At 40.2% G+C, this 17,338-nt stretch overlaps 1 protein-coding gene across 4 annotated transcripts in view; it reads left to right on the top strand.

Moving 5' to 3' along the window:
* Positions 1 to 17,338, top strand: part of diaph2 (diaphanous-related formin 2) — a 1,158,885-nt gene that overhangs the window by 339,386 nt on the left and 802,161 nt on the right. For all 4 annotated transcript variants that reach the window (XM_061891998.1, XM_061891999.1, XM_061891997.1 and 1 more), the window contains 3 exons: positions 4,788 to 4,862; positions 4,940 to 5,009; positions 8,754 to 8,890. In XM_061891998.1, the coding sequence (XP_061747982.1) occupies positions 4,788 to 4,862; positions 4,940 to 5,009; positions 8,754 to 8,890 (282 nt within the window). The remainder of the gene's footprint in view (positions 1 to 4,787; positions 4,863 to 4,939; positions 5,010 to 8,753; positions 8,891 to 17,338) is intronic.

The following is a 17,338-nucleotide window of genomic DNA, read 5'->3' as shown; positions in this document are numbered from 1 at the left end:
TTTGGTATAAACTCAACTCGTCGTGTTTGGAGGAAGAAGAATACTGAGTTGCATCCCAAGAACACCATACCTACTGTGAAGCATGGGGCTGGAAACATCATGCTTTGGGGCTGTTTTTTTTTACTAACGGGACAGGACGATTGATCCGTGTTAAGGAAAGAATGAATGGGGCCATGTATCGTGAGATTTTGAGCCAAAACCTCCTTCCATCAGTGAGAGCTTTGAATGGTTGACCAAATACTTATTTTCCATCAAAATTTACAAATAAATTCTTTAAAATTCCTACAATGTGAATTCACGGATTTTTTTTCACATTCTGTCTCTCACAGTTGAAGTGTACCTATGATGAAAATTACAGACCTCTGTCATCATTTTAAGTGGGAGAACTTGCACAATCGGTGGCTGCCTAAATACTTTTACGCCCCATTATATACATATATATATATATATATAGTCAAGTTGTCTGTGGTTGGTTTATCCGCTATACAGTGCTCAATTCGGTGTTAGAGCAGAATATATGTTAGGTCAGAAAAAAAACACAAAAGGCTATATCATCCCTACAAGCCTGTTTCGCAGGTTTCCCTGCTCTTCAGGGAAATATATATATATATATATATATATATATATATATATATATGTGTATGTATGTATGTGTGGGGGAAAAAAATCACAAGACTACTTTATCTCTACAGAACTGTTTCATGAGGGGTTCCCTCAATCATCAGGAGATTGAGGGAACCCCTCATGAAACAGTTCTGTAGAGATAAAGTAGTCTTGTGATTTTTTTCCCCCACACATACATATAATGTGCTGTACCACGGTATCGAGCACTATTCTTTGGATAATCTAATTAAGACAGTACATAATCCAATTGTTTTGGCCTTTAATCAGCAAGGCAACAGCGTTCAGCGTGCGTTGCAAATACATTTTTCGAGAATGCTACGTGAGAATGCTACGTGAAAACGCTGCCTTGCCATTGTCAGGCAAACAGGCAAACTTCTGCTTTTTGAGGCACGTTCGTGTTCAGTTCTTCTTGGCGTTTGCTTAATAACCTGCATGCCAGTGATTATCGATAGTGGGGGGGGGTTGGGCGGTGGGTTTAGATGTTTCTAATTTAGCCACTGATCACCGTATGAATACTTCGGCACGACGTAAACAGCTTTCTAAAGGTACATCCGTCTTCATGGAAGGGCCCAGTCGATACAGATGGCTTTCGTACTCAAAGTCCGACTATTTAGAATCGAATGGACTTTATTGTCATTATATTTGCATATAACGAGATCAAAGACTCCAACTTAAGGTGAAGTAGTGGGAACAAATATGGGGTGAAATAAATAACACAAGAGGTAATAAAGGAAAAAACTAACAATTGAAATAAACAGACTTCTATCCAATAAAAAATAATAAGCAATCCTGTGCAAGTATACAAAACACTATAGAAATACAAAATACTGTACAATATACAGAACAAGACAAGAGTACCGAAGTAATAAATAACAATCAGTGTCGGACGTATTGCACTCGAAGGGTAGTATTGCACAGTAGGGTATTAGGGCAGGATATTGTGTAAGGGTGAATTATTATTATTATGAGTTGGAGTTCAACATGGTGACAGCTTTGGGAAAGAAGCTGTCTCTAAGCCTGTTTGATGCACCTGTAGCGCCTGCCTGATGGCCTCAGGTCGAACAGGTGGAAGCCAGGGTGTGTGTTGTCCTTGGTAATATTTTTTGCTCTGTTGAGGCAACGGGAGTTGGGTAAATCCTTCAGGGAAGGCAGGGGACAGCCAATGATTTTTTTGTGCAGACTTTATGACCCTCTGAATCGCCTGTTTGTCTGCTTTCGTGCAGCTGGCGTACCACACTGTTATGCAGTACGTCAGCAGGTTCTCGACAGCCGAGCGGTAGAAGGTCACCATCAGCTGTCTCTCCAGTCTGCTCTTCCTCAGCACCCTCAGGAAGTGGAGTCTCCGCTGGGCTCTATTTCAAATCATTGTCTAAAGGGTGTTGTAAATAATGGACGTACGCCCGTTTGACGTCTGGAAATGGCTGCATGCATTTTATGTTTATTGACAGTCCGGGTACTGGAAACAAGCGATGCTAATGGCATCAGCTCGGCTACGACCGCACCCCCCGCCAGGGTGTGTGCTATCCTTGGTAATGTTTTTTGCTCTGTTGAGGCAACGGGAGTTGGGTAAATTCTTCAGGGAAGGCAGGGGACAGCCAATTATTTTTTTGTGCAGACTTTAGGACCCTCTGAATCGCCTGTTTGTCTGCTTTCGTGCAGCTGGCGTACCACACTGTTATGCAGTACGTCAGCAGGTTCTCGACAACCGAGCGGTAGAAGGTCACCATCAGCTGTCTCTCCAGTCTGCTCTTCCTCAGCACCCTCAGGAAGTGGAGTCTCCGCTGGGCTCTATTTCAAATCATTGTCTAAAGGGTGTTGTAAATAATGGACGTACGCCCGTTTGACGTCTGGAAACGGCTGCATGCATTTTATGTTTATTGACAGTCCGGGTACTGGAAACAAGCGATGCTAATGGCATCATCTCGGCTACGACCGCACCCCCCGCCAGGGTGTGTGCTGTCCTTGGTAATGTTTTTTGCTCTGTTGAGGCAACGGGATTTGTGTAAATCCTTCAGGGAGAGCAGGGGACAGCCGAAGATTTTTTGTGCAGACTTTATGACCCTCTAAATCGCCTGTTTGTCTGCTTTCGTGCAGCTGGCGTACCACACTGTTATGCAGTACGTCAGCAGGCTCTCGACAGCCGAGCGGTAGAAGGTCACCATCAGCTGTTTCTCCAGTCTGCTCTTCCTCAGCACCCTCAGGAAGTGGAGTCTCCGCTGGGCTCTATTTCAAATCCTTGTCTAAAGGGTGTTGTAAATAATGGACGTACGCCCGTTTGACGTCTGGAAATGGCTGCATGCATTTTATGTTTATTGACAGTCGGGGTACTGGAAACAAGCGATGCTAATGGCATCATCTCTGCTACGACCGCAAGCCCCCGCCCCCCCACCGCCGGTCCCCTCCTCTTTCCACAAACAGGTCCATCTGCACTGGATCATTTGCCGTCTCCCGATACGCTGTGGTTTATAGGCAATTATCTCTGGCGATCCATTATCGATTACGGTGTTATCTTTCTCGCATTGCTCAATTTTGGCGGCGCGAGCGCAGGCAGCTTCGCGCAGGGGCGGCAGGGATACAAACAGCCCGGTGATGGGAGCTCTAGTTAAGATGGATGCTTGTTCATTTGCTCCTAAATGGGTGTTAGTTTAAATCCAAACTGTACTCGGTGTCAGGGAGGGCCACGCCGGGGAGTTGTGCGCCTCTCTGTTGTCAGGAATTAAAAACCACGACGCCGGTCGATTTGTCCGAACGAGTCCAACCCCTTGACATTGAGTCTCTCTGTGAAAAATAGTAGCCCCCCCTGACATAAACAAGACTAGCTTTTTGCACTAGAATTTAAGCAGGCGGGATAATCAAGATTCACAATATTTTCCTAACAAATTCAGCTTTTATTCCACGTCTTGCTGTTAACTGACTTAGGTATCTTAAAGGGGAACTGCACTTTTTTTTGGAGTTTTGCATATTGTTTACAATATTATAAAAGACATGACGGATGGATTTGTTTTTATGCATTCTAACTATTAAATATACAATAAAAAAAAATACATATGTGATCAAAAGTCTGCTTATAATGGAACCTGTAGGAGTCGTTCAATTGCGCCAATGGAACCCCTGAAACAGGGGTCCCAAAACTATGGCCCAGTTCCGGCCCACCAGCGTCCAAAATCTGGCCCGCAGGAAGTCCCGAGTAAAAAAATAAATAAATAAATAAAATATAAAACATATATATATATATATATATACATATATATATATATAGTAAAACATCACCTACTGAACAAGGTCTGCGATCATGTTTATACAGTATATTCCCGTTTAGTAGAATAATACCTTATAATCCTTTCGAATAAACAGGTATGTATGAGTATGGGAAAGGAGAGGGTGGGGGGTGGGAGGCGTCAAGCGCTGTTTGTGTCGTCCTCGCCAGTTCCAGGTCCTATATGGCGGTCAAAGTGTCCCATCTTGTTGGATTATATCCTCAGCCATCTACTTTCCAGGTGATTTCATTTATGATCCACAATGACCACTTCCAAAAACATGCACCTGGGGATAGGTTGATTGGCAACACTAAATTGGCCCTAGTGTTTGAATGCGAGTGTGAATGTTGTCTGTCTATCTGTGTTGGCCCTGCGATGAGGTGGCGACTTGTCCAGGGTGTACCCTGCCTTCCGCCCGATTGTAGCTGAGATAGGCGCCAGCGCCCCCCGCGACCCCAAAAGGGAATAAGCGGTAGAAAATGGATGGATGGAATGAACTTATATAAAGCAGGGAAGCGAGGAAGCAGCAGACCAAACGATGATGTCATCATCAACCATTGTGTTGCCATTATGAATAGTTTGTCTGTGTTAGCGCTCATAATAACAATATCACTATTTTTTTTTCATATTTAAGTCACCAAATGTAAATGGAGAATTATCGGCACTTTTTAAGTGGTTATTTATCGGGTTTTGTAGGTGGCGCTCCTGTTTGCTCCTCTATTACTTATGTTTATTGATTATTTGGAATGCTTTTCAAAACATCCATCCGTCGTCATGTCTTTTAAAATGGATTGTGAACGATAGAAAAATGTAATAGCGCGTTCTCTGTTGCTCTTCCTGGTCAAACATCAAAGAGCGGTAATGATACTGACATGGTATTTTTGTCTTCTTCTATTTGTTCCACAGTTGGGTCAATAATTTCGGCCATGAGGGTCTGGGACTGCTTCTGGATGCGCTGGAGAAGCTCTTGGATAAGAAACAGTGAGTGTATTATCACATATTTGACGCCTTGATGCACTACATATTAATTGCAAAGGTTTTTTTTTTCTCATTTCCAGGCAAGAGAATATCGATAAACGGAATCAGCATAAGCTCATCCAATGCTTGAAGGCTTTCATGAACAACAAGGTTTGTACGAATCAAAATATAAACTCAGGAGAACTTGGTTCTAAATAGAGGTGATTAAAAGTGTTATTTACAGGAGCCATCAGTAAATGTTGAGACACTGGAAGGGGGTCGGATTAACTCGGCTCCGCGTCCTCCTACTCTCGTTCTGACATGTTGAGTCGTCCAAATGTAACATTACATAACATTGTGCACCGTGGGATGCACTTGAATGTTCCTTTTTAAAGCGTTTTTTTTTTTTTTTTTTTTTTAATAAATCATGCCATGCCCACAATTTAAAGGCCTACTGAAATGAGATGTTCTTATTTAAACGGGGATAGCAGGTCCATTCTATGTGTCATACTTGATCATTTCGCCATATTGCCATATTTTTGCTGAAAGGATTTAGTAGAGAACATCCACGATAAAGTTCGCAACTTTTGCTCGCTAATAAAAAAGCCTTGCCTGTACCGGAAGTAGCAGACGATGTGCGCGGGACGTCAAGGGTTGTGGAGCTCCTCACATCTGAACATTGTTTACAATCATGGCCACCAGCAGCGAGAGCGATCCGGACCGAGAAAGCCACAATTTCCCCATTAATTTGAGCGAAGATGAAAGATTCGTCGATGAGGAAAGTGAGAGTGAAGGACTAGAAGAAAAAAAAAGACGAGGGCAGTCGGAGCGGTTCAGATGTTATTAGACACATTTACGAGGATGATTCTGGAAAATGCTTATTGTCTTACTAGTGTTTTAGTGAGATTATATAGTCATACCTGAATGTCGGAGGGGTGTGGTGACCGCCAGTGTCTCTGAGAGAAGCCACGGATAAGCCAAGAGAGTCCACAGCTGCCTCTTTGACAGCTGCAGGAGGACACAAGCTTTGCTCATATCTACGGCAAGAGCCGACTTATTACCACCATTTTCTCACCGAAACCTGCCGGTTTACACGTGGTAGAGAACCATGTTCGCTTGACCGCTCTGTTCCATTTTAAAACTTCACCGTCATCTTTAGGGAATGTAAAAAAAAAACTAAAAAAAACACCGGCTGTGTTTGTATTGCTAAAGGCGGCCGCAATACACCGCTTCCCACCTACATCTTTTTTCTTTGATGTCTCCATTATTAATTGAAAAAATTGCAAAAGATCCAGCAACACAGATGTCCAGAATACTGTGCAATTATGCGATTAAAGCAGACTACTTATAGCTTGGATCGGGCTTGAAAAAAATGTCCGCTACAACTGGTGAGGTCAAACGCACGCGTCATCATACCGCGACGTTTTCAACAGGATACTTGGCGGGAAATTTAAAATTGCAATTTAGTAAACTAAAAAGGTCCTATTGGCATGTGTTGCAATGTTAATATTTCATCATTGATATATAAACTATCAGACTGCGTGGTCGGTAGTAGTGGGTTTCAGTAGGCCTTTAAATTGAGTCATAATTTTTAAAAACATATTAAAACAACAAAAATTATAAACGTTCGAATCGTCCCCCCAGGAATTGGAATCAGAATCTTTAGGTGCCGAAAGACTCTTAAATAGCATGCATCAACACAATTTTTTTTTTAATTCGCCAAAATTCACCCATTTAGAGTTCGGATATCTGTTAAAAAAATATATGGTCTTTTTTCTGCAACATCAAGGTATATATCGATGATTAGATAGATAGATAGTACTTTATTTATTCCGTCAGGAGAGTTCCTTCAGGAAAATTACAATTTTCAGCACAATCCCATTCAAGATCAGACAAACATTACAGGGAGACAGAACAGGATCGCTGACGGGTCTGCCGGCTTCCAGCGCCCCTTACAAAAAAGATGACATACAGGTAAACAAGGGGGGGGGGGGATGGTACAAAAAAAATAGAAGATTAAAATAAAAAAATAAAAAAATTACATAGGTCTGCTGATAATGTTCCCCTTAACGATTTCATCATTGATATATAAACTATCAGACTGCGTAGTAGTGGGTTTCAGTAGGCCTTTAATATGCTTCTATACATCATTTTCCATTTTCTACCGCTTATTCCCTTTTGGGGTCGCGGGGGGCGCTGGCGCCTATCTCAGCTACAATCGGGCGGAAGGCGGGGTACACCCTGGACAAGTCGCCACCTCATCGCAGGGCCAACACAGATAGGCAGACAACATCCACACTCACATTCACACACTAGGGCCAATTTTAGTGTTGCCAATCAACCTATCCCCAGGTGCATGTCTTTCATTTGTTTGTGATTAATCACACGAGTTAACTGTTTCCCCATTTTTTTTCAGTAAGGTTTTAAGTTGAACCAAATGGACGTCAAAAGTCCTTAAAAGCTTCCTGTAGCTGGGTGGCCACATGCTTGTGAGACTTGGGGGATAATGGACTGAGATAGAGAAGCTAATTTTACCATTTCCACTCTGGTCTCGGGTGAATTAATTATCCATTTTGGGGAAAGTCTCGCTCATTCCTTAAATAGAGGCATATATTTCAAGGCTAAATGACCAATTTGTGGTGCTGCTTTTTCATCTCCACCTCTGGTCATCTTAGCCTTTAGTTTTGAGGAGACTTAAAAAAGGTTACCGGGATTCGCTTTTCCCTCTCGTTCTGTCCTCAATTTGACAAATTAATCACGCTCTTTTCGCTTCCTAGTGGGCGTTGTCGCCCGCTTGGTTTTAATAAGTCACAGTATTTCCCCGTGTCCATTTTTCGGCACGCCTATAAAAAAACGAGGGTTTAAATGATGAAAAAAACACTTACTTGAACGGTTTAAAAAAATGAAAAAAATGAAAATTAAATTTTGAAACATAGTTTATCTTCAATTTCGACTCTTTAAAATTCAAAATTCAACCCCAAAAAATTAAGAGAAAAATGATCTAATTTGAATCTTTTGGAAAAAAATTTAAAAAATAATTAATCGAACATCGTTAGTAATTTTTTCTTGATTAATATTAATTTTAGAATTTTAATGACATGTTTTAAAATTAGGTTAAAATCCAATCTGCACTTTGTTGGAATATATAACAAATTGGACCAAGCTATATTTCTAACAAAGACAAATCATTATTTCTTCTAGATTTTCCTGGACAAAAAATTGAAAATAAATTCAAAATAAGATTTAAATTTGATTCTACAGATTTTCTAGATTTGCCAGAATAATTTTGGGGAATTTTAATCATGATAAGTTTGAAGAAATATTTCACAAATATTCTTCGTCGAAAAAAACATTAGCTAAAATGAGGAATTAAATTAAAATGTATTTATTATTATTTACAATAAAAAAAAAATTGAACATTGATTTAAATTGTCAGGAAAAAAGAGGAAGGAATTTAAAAAGTAAAAAGGTATGTGTTTAAAAATCCTAAAATCATTTTTAAGGTTCTTTTTTTTCTCTAAAAATGTCTTTCTGAAAGTTATAAGAAGCAAAGTTAAAAAAAATAAATGAATTTATTAAAAAAGTGAAGACCAAGTCTTTAAAATATTTTCTTGGATTTTCAAATTCTATTTGAGTTTTGTCTCTCTTAGAATTAAAAATGTCGAGCAAAGCGAGACCAGGTTGCTAGTAAATAAATACAATTTAAAAATTAGAGGCAGCTCACTGGTAAGTGCTGCTATTTGAGCTATTTTTAGAACAGGCCAGGGGGCGATTCATCTGGTCCTTACGGGCGACCTGGTGCCCGCGGGCCCCGTGTTGGTGACCCCTGCTTTAAAGATTTTTTCCAGTGGTCAAATTGAACACCTGCTTAATTTATACCCTGTGGTTTCCTTCCTCTTTCCCCCGTCTCGGCAGTACGGGTTGCAAAGGATCCTGGGAGACGAGCGCAGTCTGTTGTTACTGGCGAGATCCATTGACCCCAAGCAGGCCGGCATGATGACGGAGACTGTCAAGATCCTCTCCGCCTTCTGCATCATCGGCGAGGAGAACATGTAAGTTCCCCCACGTTTCCACCTGATTGCCGGGCGTCGTCGCCGGCCGCCGTGTCATCGATAACGAGACGTTTCTTCTTGACACGGGCGTTGCGTGTTGGAAATTGAAAGGAAGATTGTGTCCGTGTGAAAGTGTTAGCTCAACATAACGAGACCCGAAGGGAAGACGTGTTCAAAATAACATCCAGCCTGGCCTTTCTTTTAAACCCAACGCTGCTTAGTTTGGTCAGTCTTGATATGAAATAGTTTTAAGAGTTTTATGGTAGACTTGGTACTGAACAGGAATGAGCAATTAATTTTTGACCCCCTTTAAAGTGTTTTGTATCATTTTGGGCATCGTTTCGCAACTCTATAGATCACAGTCTTCTAAATGGGGGGTGCTTTCACTATCAGTTGCAGGTATGTGAAAAAATGAGGACACCCCTTGTTTTTTTCTGTAAGATTTCCCCTGAAGCAATGGTTGGCAACCCAAAATGTTGAAAGAGCCGTATTGGACCAAAAATACAAAAAAATATATAATATAGGCAACACATGATGTAAGTGTCTATATTAGCTATATTAGCCTACTATCAAAACGACTTTAAAAGACTGTTATTAGTGTTATAATAAAGGCAACACGTGATGTAAGTGTCTATATTAGATATAATTGGCCTACAATCAAAATGACTCTAAAAGACTTATAAGTGTTATAATGAAGGCAACACATGATGTAAGTGTCTATATTAACTATATTAGCCTACTATCAACATTACTTCATAGGACTTATATAAGTGTTAAATGAAGGCAACACATGATGTAAGTGTTTATATTAGCTATAAAAGCCTACTATCAAAACGACTTTAAAAGACTTATATGTGTTATAATGAAGGCAACACATGATGTAAGTGTTTATATTAGCTATATTAGCCTACTATCAACATTACTTTAAAGGACTTATATAAGTGTTAAATGAAGGCAACGCATAATGTAAGTGTTTATATTAGCTATAAAAGCCTACTATCAACATTACTTCAAAGGACTTATATAAGTGTTAAATGAAGGCAACACATGATGTAAGTGTTTATATTAGCTATAAAAGCCTACTATCAAAACGACTTTAAAAGACTTATATGTGTTATAATGAAGGCAACACATGATGTAAGTGTTTATATTAGCTATATTAGCCTACTATCAAAACGACTTTAAAAGACTTATAAGTGTTATAATGACGGCAACACATGATGTAAGTGTCTATATTAACTATATTAGCCTACTATCAACATTACTTCAAAGGACTTATATAAGTGTTAAATGAAGGCAACACATGATGTAAGTGTCTATATTAGCTCTAAAAGCCTACTATCAAAACGACTGTAAAAGACTTATAAGTGTTATAATGAAGCCAACACATGATGTAAGTGTCTACATTAGCTATATTAGCCTACTATCAAAACGACTTTAAAAGACTGTTATTAGTGTTATAATAAAGGCAACAAATGATGTAAGTGTCTATATTAGATATAATTGGCCTACAATCAAAATGACTCCTCTAAAAGACTTATAAGTGTTATAATGAAGGCAACACATGATGTAAGTGTCTATATTAACTATATTAGCCTACTATCAACATTACTTCAAATGACTTATATAAGTGTTGTAATGACGGCAACGCATGATGTAAGTGTCTATATTAGATATAATTGGCCTACAATCAAAATGACTCTAAAAGACTTATAAGTGTTAAATGAAGGCAACGCATGATGTAAGTGTCTATATTAGCTCTAAAAGCCTACTATCAAAACGACTTTAAAAGACTTATATAAGTGTTATAATGAAGGCAACACATGATGTAAGTTTCTATATTAAATATATTAGCCTACTATCAAAATGACTTTAAAAGTCTTATATCAGTGTTATAATGAAGGCAACACGTGATACAAGTTTCTATATTAGCTATTATAGCCTACTATCAAAATGACTTTAGAAGACTTATATAAGTGTTATAATGAAGGCAATGCATGATAAAAGTGTCTATATTAACTATATTAATTTCTGTAAGATTTCTGTAACATTTTGTTGAAAGAGCCATATTGGACCAAAAATACAACAAAAAAAAAAATAATAATAATAAATAAAAACCTGTCTGGAACCGTGAACATATATAAATATATAAGTGATATAATAAAGGCAACACATGATGTGAGTGTCTGTATTAGCTATATTCTACTACTATCAAAATGACTTTAAAACACTTATGTAAGTTTTATCATGAAGGCAACCCATGATGTAAGTGTCTATATTAACTGTAATAACCTACTATCAAAATGACTTTAAAACACTTATATAAGTGTTATAATGAGGGCAACACATGATGCAAGTGTCTATATGAGCTATTATAGCCTACTATCAAAACGACTTTAAAATACTCATATCAGTATTATAATAAAGGCAACACATAATATGTGTGTCTATATTAGCTATAATGTTAGCATAATATTGTGAAAGTCCAGTCCATGGTGGATCTAACATAATAGTAGGAGTCCAGTCCATAGTGGATCTAAAATAATAGTGAGAGTCCAGTCCATAGTGGATCTAAAATAATAGTGAGAGTCCAGTCCATAGTGGATCTAACATAATATTGTGAGAGTCCAGTCCATAGTGGATCTAACATAATAGTGAGAGTCCAGTCCATAGTGGATTTAACATAATAGTGAGAGTCCAGTCCATAGTGGATCTGACATAATGTGAGAGTCCAGTCCATAGTGGATCTAACATAATAGTGAGAGTCCAGTCCATAGTGGATCTAACATAATAGTGAGAGTCCAGTCCATAGTGGATTTAACATAATAGTGAGAGTCCAGTCCATAGTGGATCTGACATAATAGTGAGAGTCCAGTCCATAGTGGATCTAACAAAATATTGTGAGAGTCCAGTCCATAGTGGATCTAACATAATGTGAGAGTCCAGTCCATAGTGGATCTAACAAAATAGTGAGAGTCCAGTCCATAGTGGATCTGACATAATAGTGCGAGTCCAGTCCATAGTGGATCTGACATAATAGTGCGAGTCCAGTCAATAGTGGATCTAACATAATAGTGAGAGTCCAGTCCATAGTGGATTTAACATAATAGTGAGAGTCCAGTCCATAGCGGATCTAACAACACATTGTGAGAGTCCAGTCCACAGCGGATCTAACATAATAGTGAGAGTCCAGTTCATAGTGGATCTAACATAATTTTGTGTGAGTCCAGTCCATAGTGGATCCAACATGATAGTGAGAGTCCAATCCATAGTGGATCTAACATAATAATGCGAGTCCAGTCCATAGTGGATCTAACATAATAGTGCGAGTCCAGTCCATAGTGGATCCAACATAATAGTGAAAGTCCACTCCATAGTGGATTTAACATAATAGTGAGAGTCCAGTCCATAGTGGATCTAACAAAATATTGTGAGAGTCCAGTCCATAGTGGATCTAACATAATAGTGAGAGTCCAGTCCATAGTGGATCTAACATAATAGTGCGAGTCCAGTCCATAGTGGGTCTAACATAGTAGTGACAGTCCAGTTCATAGTGGATCTAACATAATTTTGTGTGAGTCCAGTCCATAGTGGATCTAACACTATAGTGAGAGTCCAGTCCATAGTGGATCTAACATAATAGTGAGAGGCCAGTCCATAGTGGATCTAGCATAATAGTTGGAGTCCAGTCCATAGTGGATCCAACATAATAGTGAGAGTCCAGTCCATAGTGGATCCAACATAATAGTGAGAGTCCAGTCTAGGTGGATCTAACAAAATATTGTGAGAGTCCAGTCCATAGTGGATCTAACATAATAGTGAGAGTCCAGTCCATAGTGGATCTAACATAATAGTGTGAGTCCAGTCCATAGTGGATCTAACATAATAGTGACAGTCCAGTCCATAGTGGATCTTACATAATATAGTGAGAGTCCAGTCCATAGTGGATCCAGCATAATAGTTAGAGTCCAGTCCATAGTGGATCTAACATAATAGTGAGAGTCCAGTCCATAGTGGATCTAACATAATAGTGACAATCTAGTCCATAGTGGATCTAACATAATAGTGAAAGTCCAGTCCATAGTGGATCTAGCATAATAGTTAGAGTCCAGTCCATAGTGGATCTAACATAATCTTGAGAGTCCAGTCCATAGTGGATCCAACATAAAAGTGAGAGTCCAGTCCATAGTGGATCTAACATAATAATGGGAGTCCAGTCCATAGTGGATCTAACATAATAGTGTGAGAGTCCAGTCCGTAGTGGATCTAACAAAATAGTGAGAGTCCAGTCCATAGTGGATCTAACATAATAGTGTGAGAGTCCAGTCCATAGTGGATCTAACAAAATAGTGACAGTCCAGTCCATAGTGGATCCAACAAAATAGTGACAGTCCAGTCCATAGTGGAGAAAATAAAAGAAACGGCAGATCAACTGGTCCAAAAAGGGGATGTATTTAAATGCTAGAGTATACAAATGAGTGTTAAGATGGGACTTAAATGCTTCTAGTTATGTCATACATCATTCGTTTATGTTCAAACCTGATTTGACCGTCGCGAGTTTCCCTCGATAAAAACAAAACAAAACGTTATGCCTTGCTGGGAGTCACTAAAACCAACATTAAACTAATATTACATCACCTTCATCTCCAAGTCAAGTGGAGTCGATCAGAGCCAGAGTGTCGCACCAGAGAGACACGGTCCATCTCCGCCTGTGCTAACATGTTTCTGTCCCGATAAATAGGATGGGGGGATTGTTGGAGAGATTGTAATATCCGCGCTTGCCTCGGCGGACCCCCCGCCGAGTGGCATGCGCCGGTGTAACGCACACAGCGATACGTTGGCACATCTTCTCACAGTGTACGCCAAATGTAGATGCAGCCTCTACGGCAGGGGTGTCAAACTCAGATACAGAGTGGGCCAAAATTTTAAAATGAACAACTTAACCTTTTAATAGGGACCCGAACAAGTTTTGCATTGAATATTAAACAAGCAAGGCTTATATAACTTTATAGTGACATGCAAAATCGAGTTTTGTTGGTAGCGGGGGTGTATATTGTAGTGTCCCGGAAGAGTTAGTGCTACAAGGGTTTCTGGGTATTTGTTCTGTTGTGTTGATGTTGTGTTACAGTGCGGATGTTCTCCCGAAATGTGTTTGTCATTCTTGTTTGGTGTGGGTTCACAGTGTGGTGCATATTTGTAACAGTGTTAAAGTTGCTTATAAGGCCACCCTCAGTGTGACCTGTATGGCTGTTGACCAAGTAAGAGAGCATGAGGAGGTTGAGGTGGGTGGGGTTGAGGTTAGGGAGTAGCGGGGGTGTATATTGTAGTGTCCCGGAAGAGTTAGTGCTGCAAGGGGTTCTGGGTATTTGTTCTGTTGTGTTGATGTTGTGTTACAGTGCGGATGTTCTCCCGAAATGTGTTTGTCATTCTTGTTTGGTGTGGGTTCACAGTGGGGCGCATATTTGTAACAGTGTTAAAGTTGTTTATAAGGCCACCCTCAGTGTGACCTGTATGGCTGTTGACCAAGTAAGAGAGCATGAGGAGGTTGAGGTTAGGGAGTAGCGGGGGTGTATACTGTAGTGTCCGGGAAGAGTTAGTGCTGCAAGGGGTTCTGGGTATTTGTTCTGTTGTGTTGATGTTGTGTTACAGTGCGGATGTTCTCCCGAAATGTGTTTGACATTCTTGTTTGGTGTGGGTTCACAGTGGGGCGCATATTTGTAACAGTGTTAAAGTTGTTTATAAGGCCACCCTCAGTGTGACCTGTATGGCTGTTGACCAAGTAAGAGAGCATGAGGAGGTTGAGGTTAGGGAGTAGCGGGGGTGTATATTGTAGTGTCCCGGAAGAGTTAGTGCTGCAAGGGGTTCTGGGTATTTGTTCTGTTGTGTTGATGTTGTGTTACAGTGCGGATGTTCTCCCGAAATGTGTTCGTCATTCTTGTTTGGTGTGGGTTCACAGTGTGGTGCATATTTGTAACAGTGTTAAAGTTGCTTATAAGGCCACCCTCAGTGTGACCTGTATGGCTGTTGACCAAGTATGGCTTGAATTCACTTGTGTGTTAGTGTGTGTGTAGAATCCGCATATATTACGTGACTGGGCCGGCACGCTGATTGTATGGCGGAAAAGCGGACATGACGACAGGTTGTAGAGGACGCTAAAAGCAGTACCTTTAAGGCACGGCGCCGATATTGTTGTCTGAGTGGAAATCGGGAGAAATTCGGGAGAATGGTTGTCCCGGTAGATTTTCGGGTGGGTTGGCAAGTATCAGAACTAGCGTTGAATGCACCGCCGCTGTATAATACCGGCAAGCCAGCTCTAATGTTAATTTAATATTGTCTCAAGGGCCAAAATAAATTACATGTCGGGCCAAATTTGGCCCGCGGGCCAGAGTTTGACACCCATGCTCTACGGCGTCCATCCAGTAGACGGACATCTTTTGAATTGCATTTACAGGAGTTTTCTCTTTACATTGTTTCCCAGAAAGACGGACCAGAATAGCAAAGACACCCCCACAGTCTGTTTGTATGCAGCCAAGCCACATATTCTGTAGCCCTTCAGAAGTCTCTCGAGCTCTTACTCTTGCTGTTTTTTACACTTTTCTCTAACAATTCCATTAATCTGAATTTTAAATTGATTCATAATTTTTAAAAACAGATTAAAACAACAAAAATTGTATCTTTAGGTGCCCAAAGACTCTTAGAGGCCTGCTGAAATGAGATATTTTTATTTAAACGGGGATAGCAGGTCCATTCTATGTGTCATACTTGATCATTTCGCGATATTGCCATATTTTTGCTGAAAGGATTTAGTAGAGAACATCCACGATTAAAGTTCGCAACTTTTGGTCGCTACCAAAAAAAGCTTTGCCTGTACCGGAAGTAGCAGACGATGTGCGCGTGACGTCACGGGTTGTGGAGCTCCTCACATCCTCACATTGTTCATAATCATGGCCACCAGCAGCTAGAGCGATTCGGACTGAGGACGTGACAATTTCCCCATTAATTTGAGCGAGGATGAAAGATTTGTGGATGAGGAAAGTGAGAGTGAAGGACTAGAAAAAAAATAAAGGCGAAAAAAGCCTTGTCTGTACCGGAAGTAGCAGACAATGTGCGTGTGACGTCATGGGTTGTAGAGCTCCTCACATCCTCACATTGTTCATAATCATTGCCACCAGCAGCTAGAGCGATTCGGACCGAGAAAGTGACAATTTCCCCATTAATTTGAGCGAGGATGAAAGATTTGTGGATGAGGAAAGTGAGAGTGAAGGACTAGAAAAAAAAATAAAGACGAGGGCAGTGAGAGCGATTCAGATGTTATTAGACACATTTACTAGGATAATTCTGGGAACATCCCTTATCTGCTTATTGTGTTACAAGTGTTTTAGTGAGATTATATGGTACCTGAAAGTCGGAGGGGTGTGGCCACGGGTGTGGTGACCTCCAGTGCAGCTGCGGGAGGACGCAAGCTCCGCTCATAATTACGGTAAGAGCCGACTTATTACCACAATTTTCTCACCGAAACCTGCCGGTTGACATGTTCGCTTGACCGCTCTGTTCCATTGTAAAGCTTCACCCATGGGAATTTTAAACAAGGAAACACCGGCTGTGTTTGTGTTGCTAAAGGCGGCCGCAATACACCGCTTCCCACCTACAGCTTTCTTCTTTGACGTCTCCATTATTAATTGAACAAATTGCAAAAGATTCAGCAACACAGACGTCCAGAATACTGTGGAATTACGCGATGAAAAGAGTTGACTTATAGCTGGGAACAAAATGTCCTCTACAATGCGTGAGGTAACGCGCACGCGTCATCATACCGCGACATTTTAGCATGATACTTCCTCGCAAAATTTTAAATTGCAATTTAGTAAACTAAGCAACCCAAATGTCCAGAATACTGTGTAATCATGCGATTAAAGCAGGGAATGTAAAAAAAAACAAAAAAAAACACCGGCTGTGTTTGTATTGCTAAAGGCGGCCGCAATACACCGCTTCCCACCTACATCTTTTTTCTTTGATGTCTCCATTATTAATTGAAAAAATTGCAAAAGATTCAGCAACACAGATGTCCAGAATACTGTGTAATTATGCGATTAAAGCAGACTACTTATAGCTTGGATCGGGCTGGAAAAAAATGTCCGCTACAACCGGTGACGTCAAACGCACGCGTCATCATTCCGCGACGTTTTCAACAGGAAACTTGGCGGGAAATTCAAAATTTGTAATTTAGTAAACTAAAAAGGCCGTATTGGCATGTGTTGCAATGTTAATATTTCATCATTGATATATAAACTATCAGACTGCGTGGTCGGTAGTAGTGGGTTTCAGTAGGCCTTTAAATTCATTCATAATTTTTAAAAACAGATTAAAACAACAAAAATTGTAACCGTTCTAACTGTCACCCCGGGAATTGGAATCAGAATCTTTAGGTGCCCAAAGACTCTTAAATAG

Source organism: Nerophis ophidion, linkage group LG29, assembly GCF_033978795.1.
Source record: "Nerophis ophidion isolate RoL-2023_Sa linkage group LG29, RoL_Noph_v1.0, whole genome shotgun sequence".
Lineage (NCBI taxonomy): Eukaryota > Metazoa > Chordata > Actinopteri > Syngnathiformes > Syngnathidae > Nerophis > Nerophis ophidion.
The sequence above is the reverse complement of the archived record's forward strand: the minus strand, read 5'-3'. Positions and strand labels throughout refer to the sequence as shown.